Source organism: Vipera ursinii (assembly GCF_947247035.1).
Source record: "Vipera ursinii genome assembly, chromosome: 7".
In the NCBI taxonomy this organism is placed as follows: domain Eukaryota; kingdom Metazoa; phylum Chordata; class Lepidosauria; order Squamata; family Viperidae; genus Vipera; species Vipera ursinii.
Genome location: NC_139521.1, coordinates 3190381 through 3206451, shown reverse-complemented (window position 1 = coordinate 3206451; position 16071 = coordinate 3190381). Strand labels below are relative to the sequence as shown.

The 16071-nt window shown below is 45.8% G+C and overlaps 1 protein-coding gene across 1 annotated transcript in view; it reads left to right on the top strand.

The window, feature by feature from the left end:
* Positions 1 to 16071, top strand: part of LOC310643235 (uncharacterized protein) — a gene marked incomplete at both ends in the record, with an annotated part of 27700 nt that extends 11629 nt beyond the window's left edge. Inside the window, 12 exons of the mRNA XM_083367436.1 lie at positions 541 to 725; positions 1230 to 1394; positions 2358 to 2419; positions 4364 to 4444; positions 4576 to 4644; positions 5055 to 5175; positions 6600 to 6756; positions 8616 to 8757; positions 10526 to 10696; positions 12172 to 12351; positions 13188 to 13356; positions 15980 to 16071. Coding sequence (XP_083223562.1) covers positions 541 to 725; positions 1230 to 1394; positions 2358 to 2419; positions 4364 to 4444; positions 4576 to 4644; positions 5055 to 5175; positions 6600 to 6756; positions 8616 to 8757; positions 10526 to 10696; positions 12172 to 12351; positions 13188 to 13356; positions 15980 to 16071 — 1594 coding nt within the window. The remainder of the gene's footprint in view (positions 1 to 540; positions 726 to 1229; positions 1395 to 2357; positions 2420 to 4363; positions 4445 to 4575; positions 4645 to 5054; positions 5176 to 6599; positions 6757 to 8615; positions 8758 to 10525; positions 10697 to 12171; positions 12352 to 13187; positions 13357 to 15979) is intronic.

The following is a 16071-nucleotide window of genomic DNA, read 5'->3' as shown; positions in this document are numbered from 1 at the left end:
GGTCAGCCGGTCCGGTAGTCAAGGTGTCCAGGTTTTCCAACAAGAGCAACAATATGCAACTGTCCCAAGATTCCACGTTTGTTCCTGACAAAGTCCCCACCCCACAGCGGCTCCTCCTATCTCAATTCCCAGTTGTGTCTTGTGGGGTGGGGTGGGATGCTCTCCTCCCGAGTAAGTGAGCCTGCCTGCATTGTTCCCTCCTCCTCTCCACTCTCCGTGCTCTAGGATCAGGTGGGGGTGAGCCTTGCTCCTTGCCTGAACTCTGTCTCCCCTGTTCCAAACCAGAAGGGCCCTGGCCTGCCTCAGCCTGCTCTTCCCCACAGTCCCCTGAAGCCACAGACACCTCTCCCTCCACCTCCATAGGGTCCCGTTCCAGCTCTTTTTCCTCCGCAGATTCAGGCTCCGATGGAGGCATGACATTAGGACTGAGCCTAGCATGGCGACATTGCAGGCGATCCTTTAAAGGTGAAATGTATATTTGAGATGTTTCGGGCCCTCCCTCGACAAAACAGTAAGCAGCTCTGTATTATTTCCGCTTAGACAAATTGGAGAGAATCTGATTGTCCCTGGAGGTTCAAAAACCATCGAGGCGAGCGGCTTTATGATTCTTCCAGGCGGTATTGACAGCAACACTTGTCTGCAGAAATCCGTTCAGGGCTTAGCAGCGGCTGACGACTTTTATCAAGGAACGAAGGCTGCATTGGCTGGGGGCACCACCACCGTCAGTAAGTATCGGAGCCAGACCCACAACAGGTGAGGTTCAACCTCTCCACAGGAATTTCTGTGGAGATTCTCCATCATCCAGGTCACCGTCATCTCAAAAGTTTGCCTTTTCCAAAAGGCAACTGGACTTTCTGGTTTTTTTTTTCTTTGAAAACATTTTGCATCTCATCCAAGAAGCTTCTTTACTCAAGAACTGAAGAAGCTTCTTGGACAAGAAGTGAAACCTCTTCAAGGAAAAGTCCTGAACCCCTCGACTGTTGCGCTGCTACACAGGACCGGAAGTCTACACAGTTTTTTATTTACCGCAAATCACCCCGATCCTTATCTCTGAGTACTCTAAATTTCCAAAATCGTGAATTTGGCAACAAGGTGGTCACACCACAAGATCTTCAAATGTTGAGGAGTAATTTTTCAAGCCTCTGGAAACCAAACGGTTCACCCGGCTGACGTTAATTCAAAATGTGCAAAAATCGGCAATTTGAGCGGGTGCTCTCTGTCTTTTGCAGTTGACCATGTCCTTCCGGAGCCCGGCTCCAGTTTATTAACAGCGTTTGGAAAGTGGAAAGAGGCAGCAGAGAGCAAATCCTGTTGTGATTATTCTCTGCACGTGGACATCACCGACTGGTATGATGGGATCCGGGAAGATCTTGAAAATCTGGTGCACAACAAAGGTTTGTTTGCCATAGTGGCGAATATCTGTAGCTCGAGAGTAGGATGAGGGTGGAGATTCGTTCTCCGAGCTTCTGGGTTGGTTTCCGAACATTTCGTTACCAGGCTGGGTAACATCTTCAGCGAAGTTTAGGGGAAGTCAGTATCCATGTTCTTCTGTTTGTAAGGGCCTCAGGTGTGGGTGTGTCAAATGAGGGTCACAAGACCCATCAAACACCCTCACTTGACACACCCACACCTGAAGCCCTTACAAACAGAAGAACAAGGACACTGACATTCCAGTCACGTGGCGACTATTAGCAACTGACTCACATTTACGACCATTGCAGTGTCCCGGGGAGGGCATATGATCCCCGTTTGCCACCTTCTGATAAGCAAAGTCAATGGGAAAATCAGATTCACTTTAACAACTGGAGCGATGTGTTGAACAATTGTGAGAAGAACGTTCGTAAAAGGGAGCGAAATTTACTTAGCAAAAGTCTCACTTGGCAACAAACGTTTTGGACTCCATTGTGGTCGTAAGTCAAGGGCTACCTGTGTTGTCAGAGTCAAAGGATACATCTGAAAAGAGTGCGAAGGTTGTAGTGCAACACGCAAGTCTGACAGAAGATGATTATTCACATTGTTTGAAAAAGGATAGAGACATACAATTGTGTTCATTCTGGGGTTTTTTGGTGTGTGTTTTGTTTTGTTCATTATATTTCATTGTGTTAACACTTGAATTAACACACTCTAGATAGCCATTTTATGAGGGCGCTCACTAGCCACTTCAGCATTTGAACCTATGCTACCTAAAAGAAAAAAAAAGCTTATCCCTGTTACGTAGGAAGTGAATTGATAGTTTATCAGTCCCAAATAAAACAGTTTCTCCGTGTTTTATTGGTTGAAATCTGTGTTTATGGTATCATGTAATCCTAATCCCCTTATATTGTGTGAATTAATTAATTCATTTTTTATCTCAATAGGTATCAATTCTTTCCAAGTCTACATGGGCTACAAAGATCTCTATCAAATGACCGATTCCCAAGTATGTATTTTTTTTCTTATGAGATTTGAAATCTCATATCGGCCTGATTTTTAACTAGGATGGAGTGGGTGGCATTTGCCAACCATGTTTTATTTTTCGTTCAGTTGCCTCTTCTCTTTTGGTTCGTGAGTTGAGTTGGACCCCCATTTTATTCTGAATTAGGATTCTGCTCTCTTTATGATCCTGTTGCAGGATTAGGACAATTTTAACTGAGAATATAGACATTATCAAATGCTTGGACTGTTATTTTTGGAATGATTGTCTTTCAACTGAGCCAGGAAATCTTTCCCAAGGAGATTATTCTCCTCTGGTGATATATTAGCAATAGCAATAGCACTTAGACTTATATACCGCTTTGTAGTGCTTTACAGCCCTCTCTAAGCAGTTTGCAGAGTCAGCCTCTTGCCCCCAACAATCTGGGTCCTCATTTTACCAACCTTGGAAAGATGGAAGGCTGAGTTAACCTTGAGCCGGTCAGGATCGAACTTCCTGGCTGTGGGTAGAGTCAGCCTGCAATACTGCATTCTAACCACTGCGTCATCATAATCAAAATTTGGTCCTACCATTAAGGATGCTTGGAGGCTGTATCGAACCCACCCTATCTACTCAGGTGAGGCTGTCATGGTTCCGATAAATGAGACCAGGAGAAATAAGAAATCTGAGGCAACTGCTTTCCTCAAAGAACACTTTTAATGGCTAGATGACATCAGCACGAACAAAAGTGAAACCAAGACTGAAAGTCACCCCCACAAAAGGTTACAAAGTAAAAGTTGAACTCCCCACCCCTTAGTGTGTCATAAATCACAATCCCCAATTAACACCTTTGGCGGGCTTGCTAAACGGTGTTTCCAGCCTGCCAAACATTAAGGCTGCTTGACCTTGGTTCCCACAGGAAAGTAATTGTTTTGACTAAACTATAAGAATGTATCTCCCTCCTCCCATTTCTGTGGCAGCTGAAAATAACGAAGACACATGACTGACTTCAGAGGGTTTGGAGGTCTGACAGAGGCGATCCTGCAGATAATCTGGTCCCGTGTCATGCAGGACTTTAAAGATGAAAACAACACTATGTTGTATATTGTGTCTTGATAACCTTGATATCTGGACATCTTGAGAGTTCATCCAGTCTGGGCCACACAACGTGTGTCTTTAAAAGTGTCCATCAACAGGTCATCGAGGGGGTGGAGTCAGTTGGGGAGGGTTAGAAACGTGCAGGATGAAGGATCTAGAACTGACTCTTCTAGACTGGATCCCTAGAAAAAATCCCTTTCTCAATGGTTTGTGTGACTGATTAGTGCCAAACATTTTTTTATTTGAAGCTTCTATTGACCAGGAAGGGAGATGGTAACAGATGTTAAAAAAAATCTCCCTAGAACGATCCATTTTGCCAGTGAGGAGATAATGAATATACATCATGAAGTTTTCCTTTTTTGGATCTGATGTTACCTTAAACTAAGAGAACAGAAATCATGTAAAAAATCTTCTTCTTCTTCTTCTTCTTCTTCTTCTTCTTCTTCTTCTTCTTCTTCTTCTTCTTCTTCTTCTTCTTCTTCTCCTTCTCCTTCTCCTTCTCCTTCTCCTCCTCCTCCTCCTCCTCCTCCTCCTCCTCCTCCTCCTCTCCCTTCCTCTTCCTCTTCCTCCTCCTCTTCTTCCTCCTCCTCCTCCTCCTCTTCTTCTTCCTCCTCCTCCTCCTCCTCTTCCTCTTCCTCCTCCTCTTCCTCTCCTCCCCCCTCCCCCTCCCCCCCTCCTCCTCCTCCTCTTCTTCTTCTTCTTCTTCTTCTTCTTCTTCTTCTTCTTCTTCTTCTTCTTCTTCTTCTTCTTCTTCTTTTCTCCTTCTCCTTCTCCTCCTCCTCCTCCTCCTCCTCCTCCTCGTCTTCTTGTTTTCCTCCTCCTCTTCTCCTTCTCCTCCTCCTCCTCCTTCTTATTTTTCTCAAATGTACACAGCTCTACGAAGCATTTACATTTCTGAAAAGTCTCGGAGCGGTTATCATGGTGCACGCAGAAAATGGGGATTTGATAGCTCAGGTGAGAAACATACATTAATAAATGAAAACGACACCTCCTGATTTCTCCAGGAAGCCTCCACCTGCTTCCTGTGATTTGGGGACCTGGGCCCCCACCCTCCCCAGGAATGACCGTGGCCTCTTCTGTTTCAGGAGCAAAAGCGGGTGCTGGAGATGGGAATCACCGGGCCAGAAGGGCATGCTTTGAGCCGCCCTGAGGAGGTGAGTGTTCCGGCATTTCTTCCAGAATCCCTCGAGACGTAAAAAGAAGTTTAGATTTGAAGTCTATGGAGATTCTCCATCATCCAGGTCAGGGTTGTCCCAAAGGTGCTTTTTCAGGAGGCCACTGGACTTCCTGGTTTTTCTTTGGAGACGTTTCGCTTCTCATCCCAGAAGCAGTTATTCTACAAAAAAACCTACAGAGAAGGTCGTTAAAATGTGAGGGTCAGACATTGAAAACAAAAGCCTTGGCAGTAGTAAAAAGGGCTTGTTAATAGATCTGGAGAGAAAGACTCTGTTAAGTCTTTGACCGAGATGGGCAGCCATAGAAATTTAATAAATAAACAAAAATAATGAACCTGAACGCTCTTGGTGGTAATGATGCTTGGAGGTCCTTTGTTTTTGTCCTTCAGCTGGAAGCAGAAGCCATATTCCGGGCTATCACTATAGCTACTCGGATCAACTGTCCGGTCTATATCACTAAAGTTATGAGTAAGAGTGCCGCTGATGTCATCTCGCTGGCTAGGAAGAAAGGTATGGGGTTTCAGGTTTTCTTCACAAATGCGTATATTTCTCTTTCACACACATGGCCTGGGTTTAAAATAGCGTGACAGGAATTAGAAAACTTTATCGAAGCCTGGCACTCCACAAGCAGCTCCATCAACAGACACATTGGCCTACAACCAGCCTACGAACTGCTCAAAATCCAAATCAACCGCATGGCCAGCCAGAGATGGCACCGAACCTCAAATATCCCGTGCAATCCCCCGAACCAGTACTTCTCCCCATGACCCTCACCTGAAGTGACCTCCCCATCACAAGAGCCATCAAAAGACCATCACCTGACATGACCCACACCTGACCCCTCACAAGACCCATCACAAGACCCTCACCTGACACGACCCACACCTGACCCCTCACAAGAGACATCACAAGACCCTCACTTGACACGACCCACAGCTCACCCCTCACAAGAGCCATCACAAGACCCTCACTTGACACGACCCACAGCTGACCCCTCACAAGACCCATCAAAAGACTCTCACTTGACACGACCCACAGCTGACCCCTCACAAGAGCCATCACAAGACCCTCACTTGACATGACCCACACCTGACCCCTCACAAGACCCATCAAAAGACCCTCACTTGACATGACCCACAGCTCACCCCTCACAAGAGCCATCACAAGACCCTCACTTGACACGACCCACAGCTGACCTCTCAGAAGACCCATCAAAGGACCCTCACTTGACATGACCCACAGCTGACCCCTCACAAGACCCATCAAAAGACTCTCACTTGACACGACCCACAGCTGACCCCTCACAAGAGCCATCACAAGACCCTCACTTGACATGACCCACACCTGACCCCTCACAAGACCCATCAAAAGACCCTCACTTGACATGACCCACAGCTCACCCCTCACAAGAGCCATCACAAGACCCTCACTTGACACGACCCACAGCTGACCTCTCAGAAGACCCATCAAAGGACCCTCACTTGACATGACCCACAGCTGACCCCTCACAAGAGCCATCACAAGACCCTCACTTGACATGACCCAACCTGATCCATCACAAGAGCCATTACAAGACCCTCACCTGACATGACCCCACCTGACTCATCACCTGACCCATCCCTAGATCCATCACATGACCCAAAGCTGAGGTGACCTCCCCATCACCAGACCTGCTGATCACACGACGCTCTTACGAGCAGAAGAACACCGACAGCGTCATCCCCTAAACTCCTGGCTGAAGTACGTCACCCAGCCTGGCAACGAGAATGCATCCTGCACCCGAGCTACCGATATTCGCAAAATTAAAAAACCTGTATTGTGGATTTAATTACTAAGCATGAAAACCAATGGGATTACAGACAGTGTTTTGTATACCAGATTAGATGGGAAAGAAAGGCAGGGACATAACCAGGACTGTTTTTTCTCCGCTCCAGGTGCTCTGGTATTGGGGGAACCAATCACGGCCAGTCTGGGGACCGATGGGACCCATTATTGGAACAAGAATTGGGCTAAGGCAGCTGCATTCGTGACCTCGCCACCTCTGAGTCTGGATCCTAGCACCCCTGACCATTTGACCTCGCTTTTAGCCTGGTGAGAAAGAGTCAGCGGCTGGTTCTAAATCTCCACCTTCTCCAGATTTGCCAGGGGCTCTAGAATTCTATATTTTAGCAGTTAATTTTAACTAATAAGGATGGAGCTTTTGATCGTATTTTTTTTCCTATGTACCGCTCCTCCTCGTTTATTTTTAGATGTGCTGGATATTTGGAAACTGTTTTAAGTAAATACGTAAGAAGTAAGTCGGTGGTGGCTCTTGAGTGGCTCCGGAGCTTCGGTCTGAACTGATTCCATTCAGATTCTTAACTGAATGGAAGAATTGGACTCCATGCCTTAAATGGCCCTTCTATAATAATAATAATGATAACAAAGTTGGAAGGGACCCTGGAGGTCATCTAGTCCAACCCCCCTGCTCAGGCAGGAAACCCTCTGCCATTTCAGACAAATGGCCATCCAGTCTTTTCCAGAGTTGGAGCATTCACCACTTCTGGAGGCAGGTTGTTCCACTGATTAATTGTTCTGACTGTCAGGAAATTCCTCCTTAGTTCTAGATTGCTTCTCTCCTTGACTAGTTTCCACCCGTTGCTTCTTCTCCTGCCTTCAGGTGCTATAGAGAATAGCTTGACTCCCTCTTCTTTGTGGCAACCCCTGAGATATTAGAAGGCTGCTATCATGTTCCCCTTTCGTCCTTCTCTTCATTAAACTAGACATACCCAATTCCAGCAACCGTTCCTTATATGTTTTAGCCTCCAGTCCCCTGATCCTCTTTGCTGCTCTTCTCTGCACTCTTTCTAGAGTCTCAACATCTTTTTTACATCGTGGTGACCAAAACTGGATGCAGTATTCCAGGTGTGGCCTTACCAAGGCCTTGTAAAGCAGTATTAAGAGTTCTCGTGGATTCTATCCCTCTGTTAATGCAACCTAGAACTGTGTTGGCTTTTTTGGCACCTGAATTCTATGATTTTATAAATTTGCTTCTAAAAAAAGGTCTCAAAGAACATTCTGGGAAGTGAAGTGCTCACTGAAGTGAAATATAAACAACAGAAGCAGTAATGATGGTCAAAGGCCTTGACTTACAGCAGTTCACGTAGTGACCGTTCAAAGTTACAACAGCACTAAAAAAAGTGCCTGATGATCATTTTTCACCCTTACGACCATTGCAGGATCGTCACATGATCAAAACTCAGATGCTTGCCAATTGGCTCATATTTACAACGATCTCAGTCTCCCGGGATCGTGTGACTTACATTCGGATGTTTGACAACTGTCTCATATTTATGACGGCTGCAGAGTCCCGGGGTCACGTGATCCCCTTTTGCGATCTCCTGATAAGCTTAACAATTGTGTCACTAACTTATCAGCTGCAGTGATCCACTTAACAATTGTGGCCAGAAAAGTCGTAAAATGGATCAAGAATCATTTCTCACTTAACGGCATAAATTTTGTGGCTCAACCGCGATCGTAAGACGCGAACCGCCTGTGTAGATCACAATAATGTTGCGGCTTCAGTTGTGAAAAACGAATATTGAATGTTGAGGGTTGAGTGTTGAATGTTAAATATTGAATGTTGAATGTTGAGGGTTGAGTGTTGAATGTTGAAAGTTGAATGTTCAATATTGAATATTGAATATTGAATATTGAATATTGAATGTTGAGTGTTGAAAGTTGAATGTTGAATATTGAATATTGAGTGTTGAGTGTTGAATGTTGAAAGTTGAATGTTGAATATTAAATGTTGAATGTTGAGTGTTGAATGTTGAATGTTGAATATTGAATGTTGAATATTGAATGTTGAGTATTGAATATTGAATGTTGAATATTGAATACTGAACATGGTCCCTCCATGGATCCTGAATGTCCACACACCGATTTTATGTGTATCTCTTCTCTTTCAGCGGGGACCTGCAAGTGACCGGCAGCAGCCACTGTACATACAGCACAGCCCAAAAGGCTGTTGGCAAGGAAAACTTCACTCTCATCCCAGAAGGGGTTAATGGAATTGAAGAAAGAATGACGGTGGTCTGGAATAAATGTGTGGTGAGTGGAATATGTAGGAAAAGATAAAAGGGGAGGAGAACAAGGTGGGGGGAGCGAAAGACAGATGCACAATATCCTGTCCCAGCTCGGGCATTTAGGAAAGAAAAACCCTTGACTCCATTTGCATGGAAAGGTATACTTTTACTGAAGCCAAGTGGTTACAGCGTAGGAAAAAAACAGATGTGAAAATTCCCACATAAAGCCGGTATTTTTCTCTTCTCCCGAGCCCTCTTGCTTGTGTCCAATAAAATTCACATGAGTTGTTTTGGTAAGGGTTCTAAAGTTTGGCGCCTCTTCGGTGGGCGTTGGCATTCCGTTCCCGGGCCTGTGTCCTTGGATCATTCAACCGTTGTCACTGGTTTGCACTTCTGGTTCCCGTCATCCCCCCTTCCCTGTATCCTCCTTTCCCTCTCCCCCTCTCCCCCATATTTTACGGCAGACTGCCATAAAAGCAAAGTAAGGCTGAAGCGGTGTGATGGCAGACCTGACACACAATGGACCAGCAATTCTGTTCCCCAATTTTTTACAAGTTGAAGTTGAGTGGCTTGGCTTTGTGTTTTGGGTATTGATAAGTGATCTGCTAAGTGGAGGAACTTCTGCAGGATTTTGGAGGGTGTGCCTAGTAGGTGTTCCAATACAGAAACACACACACAAAGAGAGAGAGAGAGAGAGAGAGAGAGAGAGAGAGAGAGAGAGAGAGAGAGAGAGAGAGAGGGAGAGAGAGAGAGAGAGAGAGAGTAGGCAGTTCCTCCTCCTCCTCCTCCTCCTCCTCAATTAATGTATGCAATTACAGGTAGTCCTCAACTTATGACCACAATTGAGCCCAAAAGTTCTGTTGTTACGTGAGAATTTGTTAAGTGAATTTTGCCCCATTTTATGACCTCTCTTGCCACCGTTGTTCAGCAAATCACTGCAGTTGTTAACATTAGTAGCCCAGTTGTTAAGTGAATCTGGCTTCCCCGTTGACTTTGCTTGTCAGAAGGTCACAAAAGGGGATCATGTGATCCGGGGACACTGTGGCCGTCATAAATGTGAGCCAGTTACCAAGCGTCTGAATTCTGATCACGTGACCAGGGGGACGCTGCAATGGTTGTAAAGTGTGAAAAATGATGATGAGTCACATTTTTCAGTCCCGTTTTGTAACTTTGACCGGTCACTAAATGAACAGTTGTAAGTCAAGGATTACCTATATACTTTGCCCCCCAAAGCATAATAGGATATTGAGGATATTGTGCAAGGAAACACTTATTCTAAGTGTGTCTCCAACAATATCATTCCTTTCCTTCCGTACAAATGCAGTGGGCTCCCTTAAGCCCCCAATATTAGGTTTTGTTGAATATGATGTCAAGAAGAGACTGGGTTGCCATCTGTCAGAAATGGTGTAGGGACTCTTGCTTGGCCAGGGGTTGGACTAGATGACCTACAAGATCCCTTCCAACTCTGTTATTCTAATCTAAGATCTACTGAGGAATCACGTACGTTTTCAAACGTCACGGTCTCATATTTTTTTAAAAAAATTCCATTTATATCCCGCCCTTCTCCGAAGACTCAGGGCGGCTTACAAGCTTAGCAGTAGCCTTCATTCTATGTATATGCCTGCTTATTAGGGCTTTCACACACACCCCCAAGCGGCATTATTACAAAGTCAGCTTAATTGCCCCCAACAATCTGGGTCCTCATTTTCCCCTTATTAATTACACCGTCTGCTCTGTGAAAAAAAAATACATCTATGTCTGTTACTACAGCACCGTCTTTAAATTCTGATTAGTCTACAGGTAAAATGGATGAGAACCAGTTTGTTGCCATTACTAGCACTAACGCTGCCAAAATCTTCAACCTGTATCCACGAAAGGGCAGGATTGAGGTCGGTTCTGACGCTGATCTTGTTATTTGGGATCCCGACAAGGAGAAGACAATCACAGCAAAAAGTCACAAATCGGTAAGGCGCCACATCTCAATGAATGATGATGGGAAATTGGGTGCTTTTTAAAAGCTGCAGCTCTTGAAATTTTGACTCTTGATGAAATTTCCCCAGTCAAATTTTCAAGAAGAATTAAGGAAGGGGAATATTAAGAAAGTTTATTATTTCACTTACAAAGGATTGTTTTGTTCCTTCCGGTCAAAGACCTGTGATTTTGTTGACACATCCTTGTTACAGGATTACAAAGGAACAATACACTCCTCCACAAGATTAACTATCAAATCTGTTTTCTATGCTGTGAAGAATATGAAACATTGAAGTCTATATTGAACGTAAACTGAAATAAACGTGAAAAATAATAAGTGCGACCTTAATTCTTTGCAAGAATATAAGAGTGAGATTTAATTAAGCAAGCTGATTAAAAAGCGATTGAAAAAGTTAGGTGTGACGGCTTTTTATATCATGTCAGAACCAGATTTGAATCTATGGTGGAAGAAACTTGCAAAATATACATACATACATACACTACTTTTTTTGTAAAAGAAAAAGGTGCCGGAACTCACACACGTCATACAACCTGCCTTGCCTACCCCACAAAGTTCCATCCAAAAAAGGTGCTGGAACTCCGGTTTGAGCGATGTATGACAAAAAAAGCCCTACATATATACAGGTTTCCTACACATACATACATACACAGGTAAAGGTAAAGGTTCCCCCACACATGCGTGCTAGTCGTTTCCGACTCTAGGGGCCGGTGCTCATCTCCGTTTCAAAGCCGAAGAGCCAGCGCTTGTCCGAGGACGTCTCCGTGGTCATGTGGCCGGCATGACTAGACGCCAAAGGCGCACGGAACGCTGTTACCTTCCCACCGTAGTGGTCCCTATTTTTCTACTTGTATTTTTACTTGCTTTCGAACTGCTAGGTTGGCAGAAGCTGGGACGAGTAACAGGCGCTCACTCTGTTATGCGGCACTCGGGATTCGACCCGCCAAACTGCTGACCTTCTGATTGACAAGCTCAGCGTCCTAACCCACTGAGCCACCGCGTCCCTCACATACACACATACATACATATATATATATTCAGTATCTAGCTGTTAAAACCAAACAATTGCCATCCTTAGTGCCAGTGGCAGCATTTTATTGTATTTTATTAGATGTTGTCCGCCATTCTCACTGAGATAAGCAGATGGAGAATAGACAAGAGATAGTTTTTTGTAGATTAAAATAACCAGTCAAAATGAAAGCAGGTAGGATTACTTAATGACGGGAAATGAGCCCTTTTAAAGAATACAGACAGCCAACCAAATAAAGAGAAACATATAAATCAAGTCAGCGTCTAGAAGCCTTCAATGGAAATAGCCAGAGGAATCAAAACATTTGGTAGTTTGACTCAGTGGCTATTAAAACTCAGCCTATTTCTGGAACTGCATTAATGCACTAAAAAGCATGCCTATATATTCATTAATAACAATAGGTTGTTGCCATTCTTTAGGCTGTTGAATATAACATTTTTGAAGGCATGGAATGCCGTGGAGCTCCCCACATAGTTATTAGCCGAGGGAAGATTGTGTTTGAGGACGGGAATCTGTCGGTGAGGAAAGGAATGGGCTCTTTCCTCCCACGAAACTCCTTTCCCGAATATCTTTATCAACGGATCAAAACGAGGAATAAGGTATGTTCATTGACTTCCTTGGTAATCTTCCAATATTACACTTTCGTACACAACTTGCTTTCATTAACTACAGGTAGTCTGTAATTTACCATCACAATTCAGCCCAAAAGTTTACGTTATTAAGTGGGAAATTTGTTAAGTGAGTTTTGCCCCATTATACGACTTTTCTTGCCCCGTTTGTTAAGTGAATCACTGGAGTGGTTAAGTTAGTAATACGGTTGTTAAGTGAATCTGACTTTCCCCAGGGACTTTGCTTGTCAGAAGGTTGCAAAAGGGGACCTCATGACCCCAGGACACTGCAACTGTCATAAATGTGAGTCAGTTGTCAAAACATATGAAGAACGGTTGTAGGAATGGTTTATGTCTAGTTTAATGAAGAGAAGGACGTGTGTGTGTGTGTGTGTGTGTGTGTGTGTGTGTGACATGGTAGCAGTGTTCTAGTATCTCAGGGGCTGCACCAAAGAAGAGGGAGTCAAGCTATTCTCCAAAGCGCCTGAGGGCAGGACAAGAAGCAACGGATGGAAACTCATCAAGGAGAGAAGCAACCTGGAACTAAGGAGAAACTTCCTGACAGTGAGGACAATTAACCAGCGGAACAACCTGCCTCCAGAAATTGTGAATGCTCCAACACTGGAAGTTTTTAAGAAGAGATTGGACAATGATTTGTCTGAAATGGCATAGGGTTTCCTGCCTAAGCAGGAGGTTGGACTAGATGACCTTCAAGGTCCCTCCCAACTCTGTTATTCTATTCTATTCCATTCCATTCCATTCTATTCTATCCCGTCCTGTCCTGTCCCATCCTATGAATACATGTGTTTTCTTTCTGTGCTCTGCAGATAGCAGAATTACAGGGTGTTTCTCGAGGGATGTACGACGGGCCAGTCTATGAAGTTTCAGCAACTCCTGCAAAATATGCCACCCCAGCTCCCTCAACTAAAACGTCGCCTGCCAAAAACCAGCCTCCACCAATCAGAAACCTCCATCAGTCTAATTTCAGTTTATCAGGTGATTTCGAAATCTGTGGAAAAACAGAATGCTTGCGGGAAAGGTTTGCCCCCACCTGAGACATTTAGGAAGGGGTTTCTGCCCTGCTTGGAGCAAGAAAGCCTTCTTTGAAGGGGGGGGATGGGGTTGTGTTTCCAGAGATGTTCTAGGACAGAGGGCACTTGGCTTGGCCCTCTTTGGGGAGGGGCAGCTTGGCAGGAAGGGGAGCTAATGGAGGCCAGGCCGCAGTCATTTAGACCAGAGGTCCCCAACTTTTGGGCACCAGGGAGCAGGTATGTCAAGTGAGGGTCTTTGATGGGACTTGTGACGAGTCCAGTGCGGGTGTGTCAAGTGAGGGTCTGATGGGACTTGTGATGAGTCCAGTGTGGGTGTGTCAAGTGAGGGTCTTTGGTGGTACTTATGACGAGTACAGTACAGGTGTGTCAAGTGAGGGTCTTTGATGGTACTTGTGACGAGTCCAGTACGGGTGTGTCAAGTGAGGGCCTTTGATGGTACTTGTGACAAGTCCAGTACGGGTGTGTCAAGTGAGGGCCTTTGATGGTACTTGTGACGAGTCCAGTGCGGGTGTGTCAAGTGAGGGTCTGATGGGACTGTGACAAGTCCAGTGTGGGTGTGTCAAGTGAGGGTCTTTGATGGGACTTCTGATGAGTCCAGTGTGGGTGTGTCAAGTGAGGGTCTTTGATGGGACTTGTGATGAGTTCAGTACGGGTGTATCAAGTGAGGCTCTGATGGGACTTGTGACGAGTCCAGTACGGGTGAAGTGAGGGTCTGATGGGACTGTGACAAGTCCAGTACAGGTGTGTCAATTGGGGGTCTTTGATGGGACTTGTGATGAGTCCAGTACGGGTGTATCAAGTGAGGCTCTGATGGGACTTGTGATGAGTCCAGTACGGGTGTGTCAAGTGAGGGCCTTTGATGGTACTTGTGACGAGTCCAGTGCGGGTGTGTCAAGTGAGGGTCTGATGGGACTGTGACAAGTCCAGTACGGGTGTGTCAAGTGAGGGCCTTTGATGGTACTTGTGACGAGTCCAGTACGGGTGTGTCAAGTGAGGGCCTTTGATGGTACTTGTGACAAGTCCAGTACGGGTGTGTCAAGTGAGGGTCTTTGATGGGACTGTGACAAGTCCAGTACGGGTGTGTCAAGTGAGGGCCTTTGATGGTACTTGTGACGAGTCCAGTGCGGGTGTGTCAAGTGAGGGTCTGATGGGACTGTGACAAGTCCAGTACAGGTGTGTCAAGTGAGGGTCTTTGATGGGACTTGTGATGAGTCCAGTGTGGGTGTGTCAAGTGAGGGTCTTTGATGGGACTTGTGATGAGTCCAGTACGGGTGTATCAAGTGAGGCTCTGATGGGACTTGTGACGAGTCCAGTACGGGTGTGTCAAGTGAGGGCCTTTGATGGTACTTGTGACGAGTCCAGTGCGGGTGTGTCAAGTGAGGGTCTGATGGGACTGTGACAAGTCCAGTACGGGTGTGTCAAGTGAGGGCCTTTGATGGTACTTGTGACGAGTCCAGTATGGGTGTGTCAAGTGAGGGTCTGATGGGACTGTGACAAGTCCAGTACAGGTGTGTCAAGTGAGGGTCTTTGATGGGACTTGTGATGAGTCCAGTGTGGGTGTGTCAAGTGAGGGTCTTTGATGGGACTTGTGATGAGTTCAGTACGGGTGTATCAAGTGAGGCTCTGATGGGACTTGTGACGAGTCCAGTACGGGTGAAGTGAGGGTCTGATGGGACTGTGACAAGTCCAGTACAGGTGTGTCAATTGGGGGTCTTTGATGGGACTTGTGACGAGTCCAGTGTGGGTGTGTCAAGTGAGGGTCTTTGATGAGACTTGTGATGAGTCCAGTACGGGTGTGTCAAGTGAGGGTCTGATGGGACTTGTGACGAGTCCAGTACGGGTGTGTCAAGTGAGGGCCTTTGATGGTACTTGTGACGAGTCCAGTGCGGGTGTGTCAAGTGAGGGTCTGATGGGACTGTGACAAGTCCAGTACGGGTGTGTCAAGTGAGGGCCTTTGATGGTACTTGTGACGAGTCCAGTATGGGTGTGTCAAGTGAGGGTCTGATGGGACTGTGACAAGTCCAGTACAGGTGTGTCAAGTGAGGGTCTTTGATGGGACTTGTGATGAGTCCAGTGTGGGTGTGTCAAGTGAGGGTCTTTGATGGGACTTGTGATGAGTTCAGTACGGGTGTATCAAGTGAGGCTCTGATGGGACTTGTGACGAGTCCAGTACGGGTGAAGTGAGGGTCTGATGGGACTGTGACAAGTCCAGTACAGGTGTGTCAATTGGGGGTCTTTGATGGGACTTGTGACGAGTCCAGTGTGGGTGTGTCAAGTGAGGGTCTTTGATGAGACTTGTGATGAGTCCAGTACGGGTGTGTCAAGTGAGGGTCTGATGGGACTTGTGACGAGTCCAGTACGGCTGTGTCAAGGACCAGTTTAAATAAATTGGTGGATCATCTCTCCCCACTTTTGAGAAGCCTGGCTCTAAGCCATGCAGGTGTTCCTGTCGGCAGTCCCAGTACCACACTAAGAAAGGGTTAAGTGTGGGTTGCTCTTTGCTCAGAAAGGATTCTCATGCATTGCCAAGGCCTAAACGTAATGCTTTCTGAAATGCTCTCCTGCAGGAGCTCAAGTAGATGACCACAATCCTCGCCGGACTGGACACCGTATTGTAGCACCACCAGGAGGCCGCTCCAACATCACTAGTCTCGGTTGA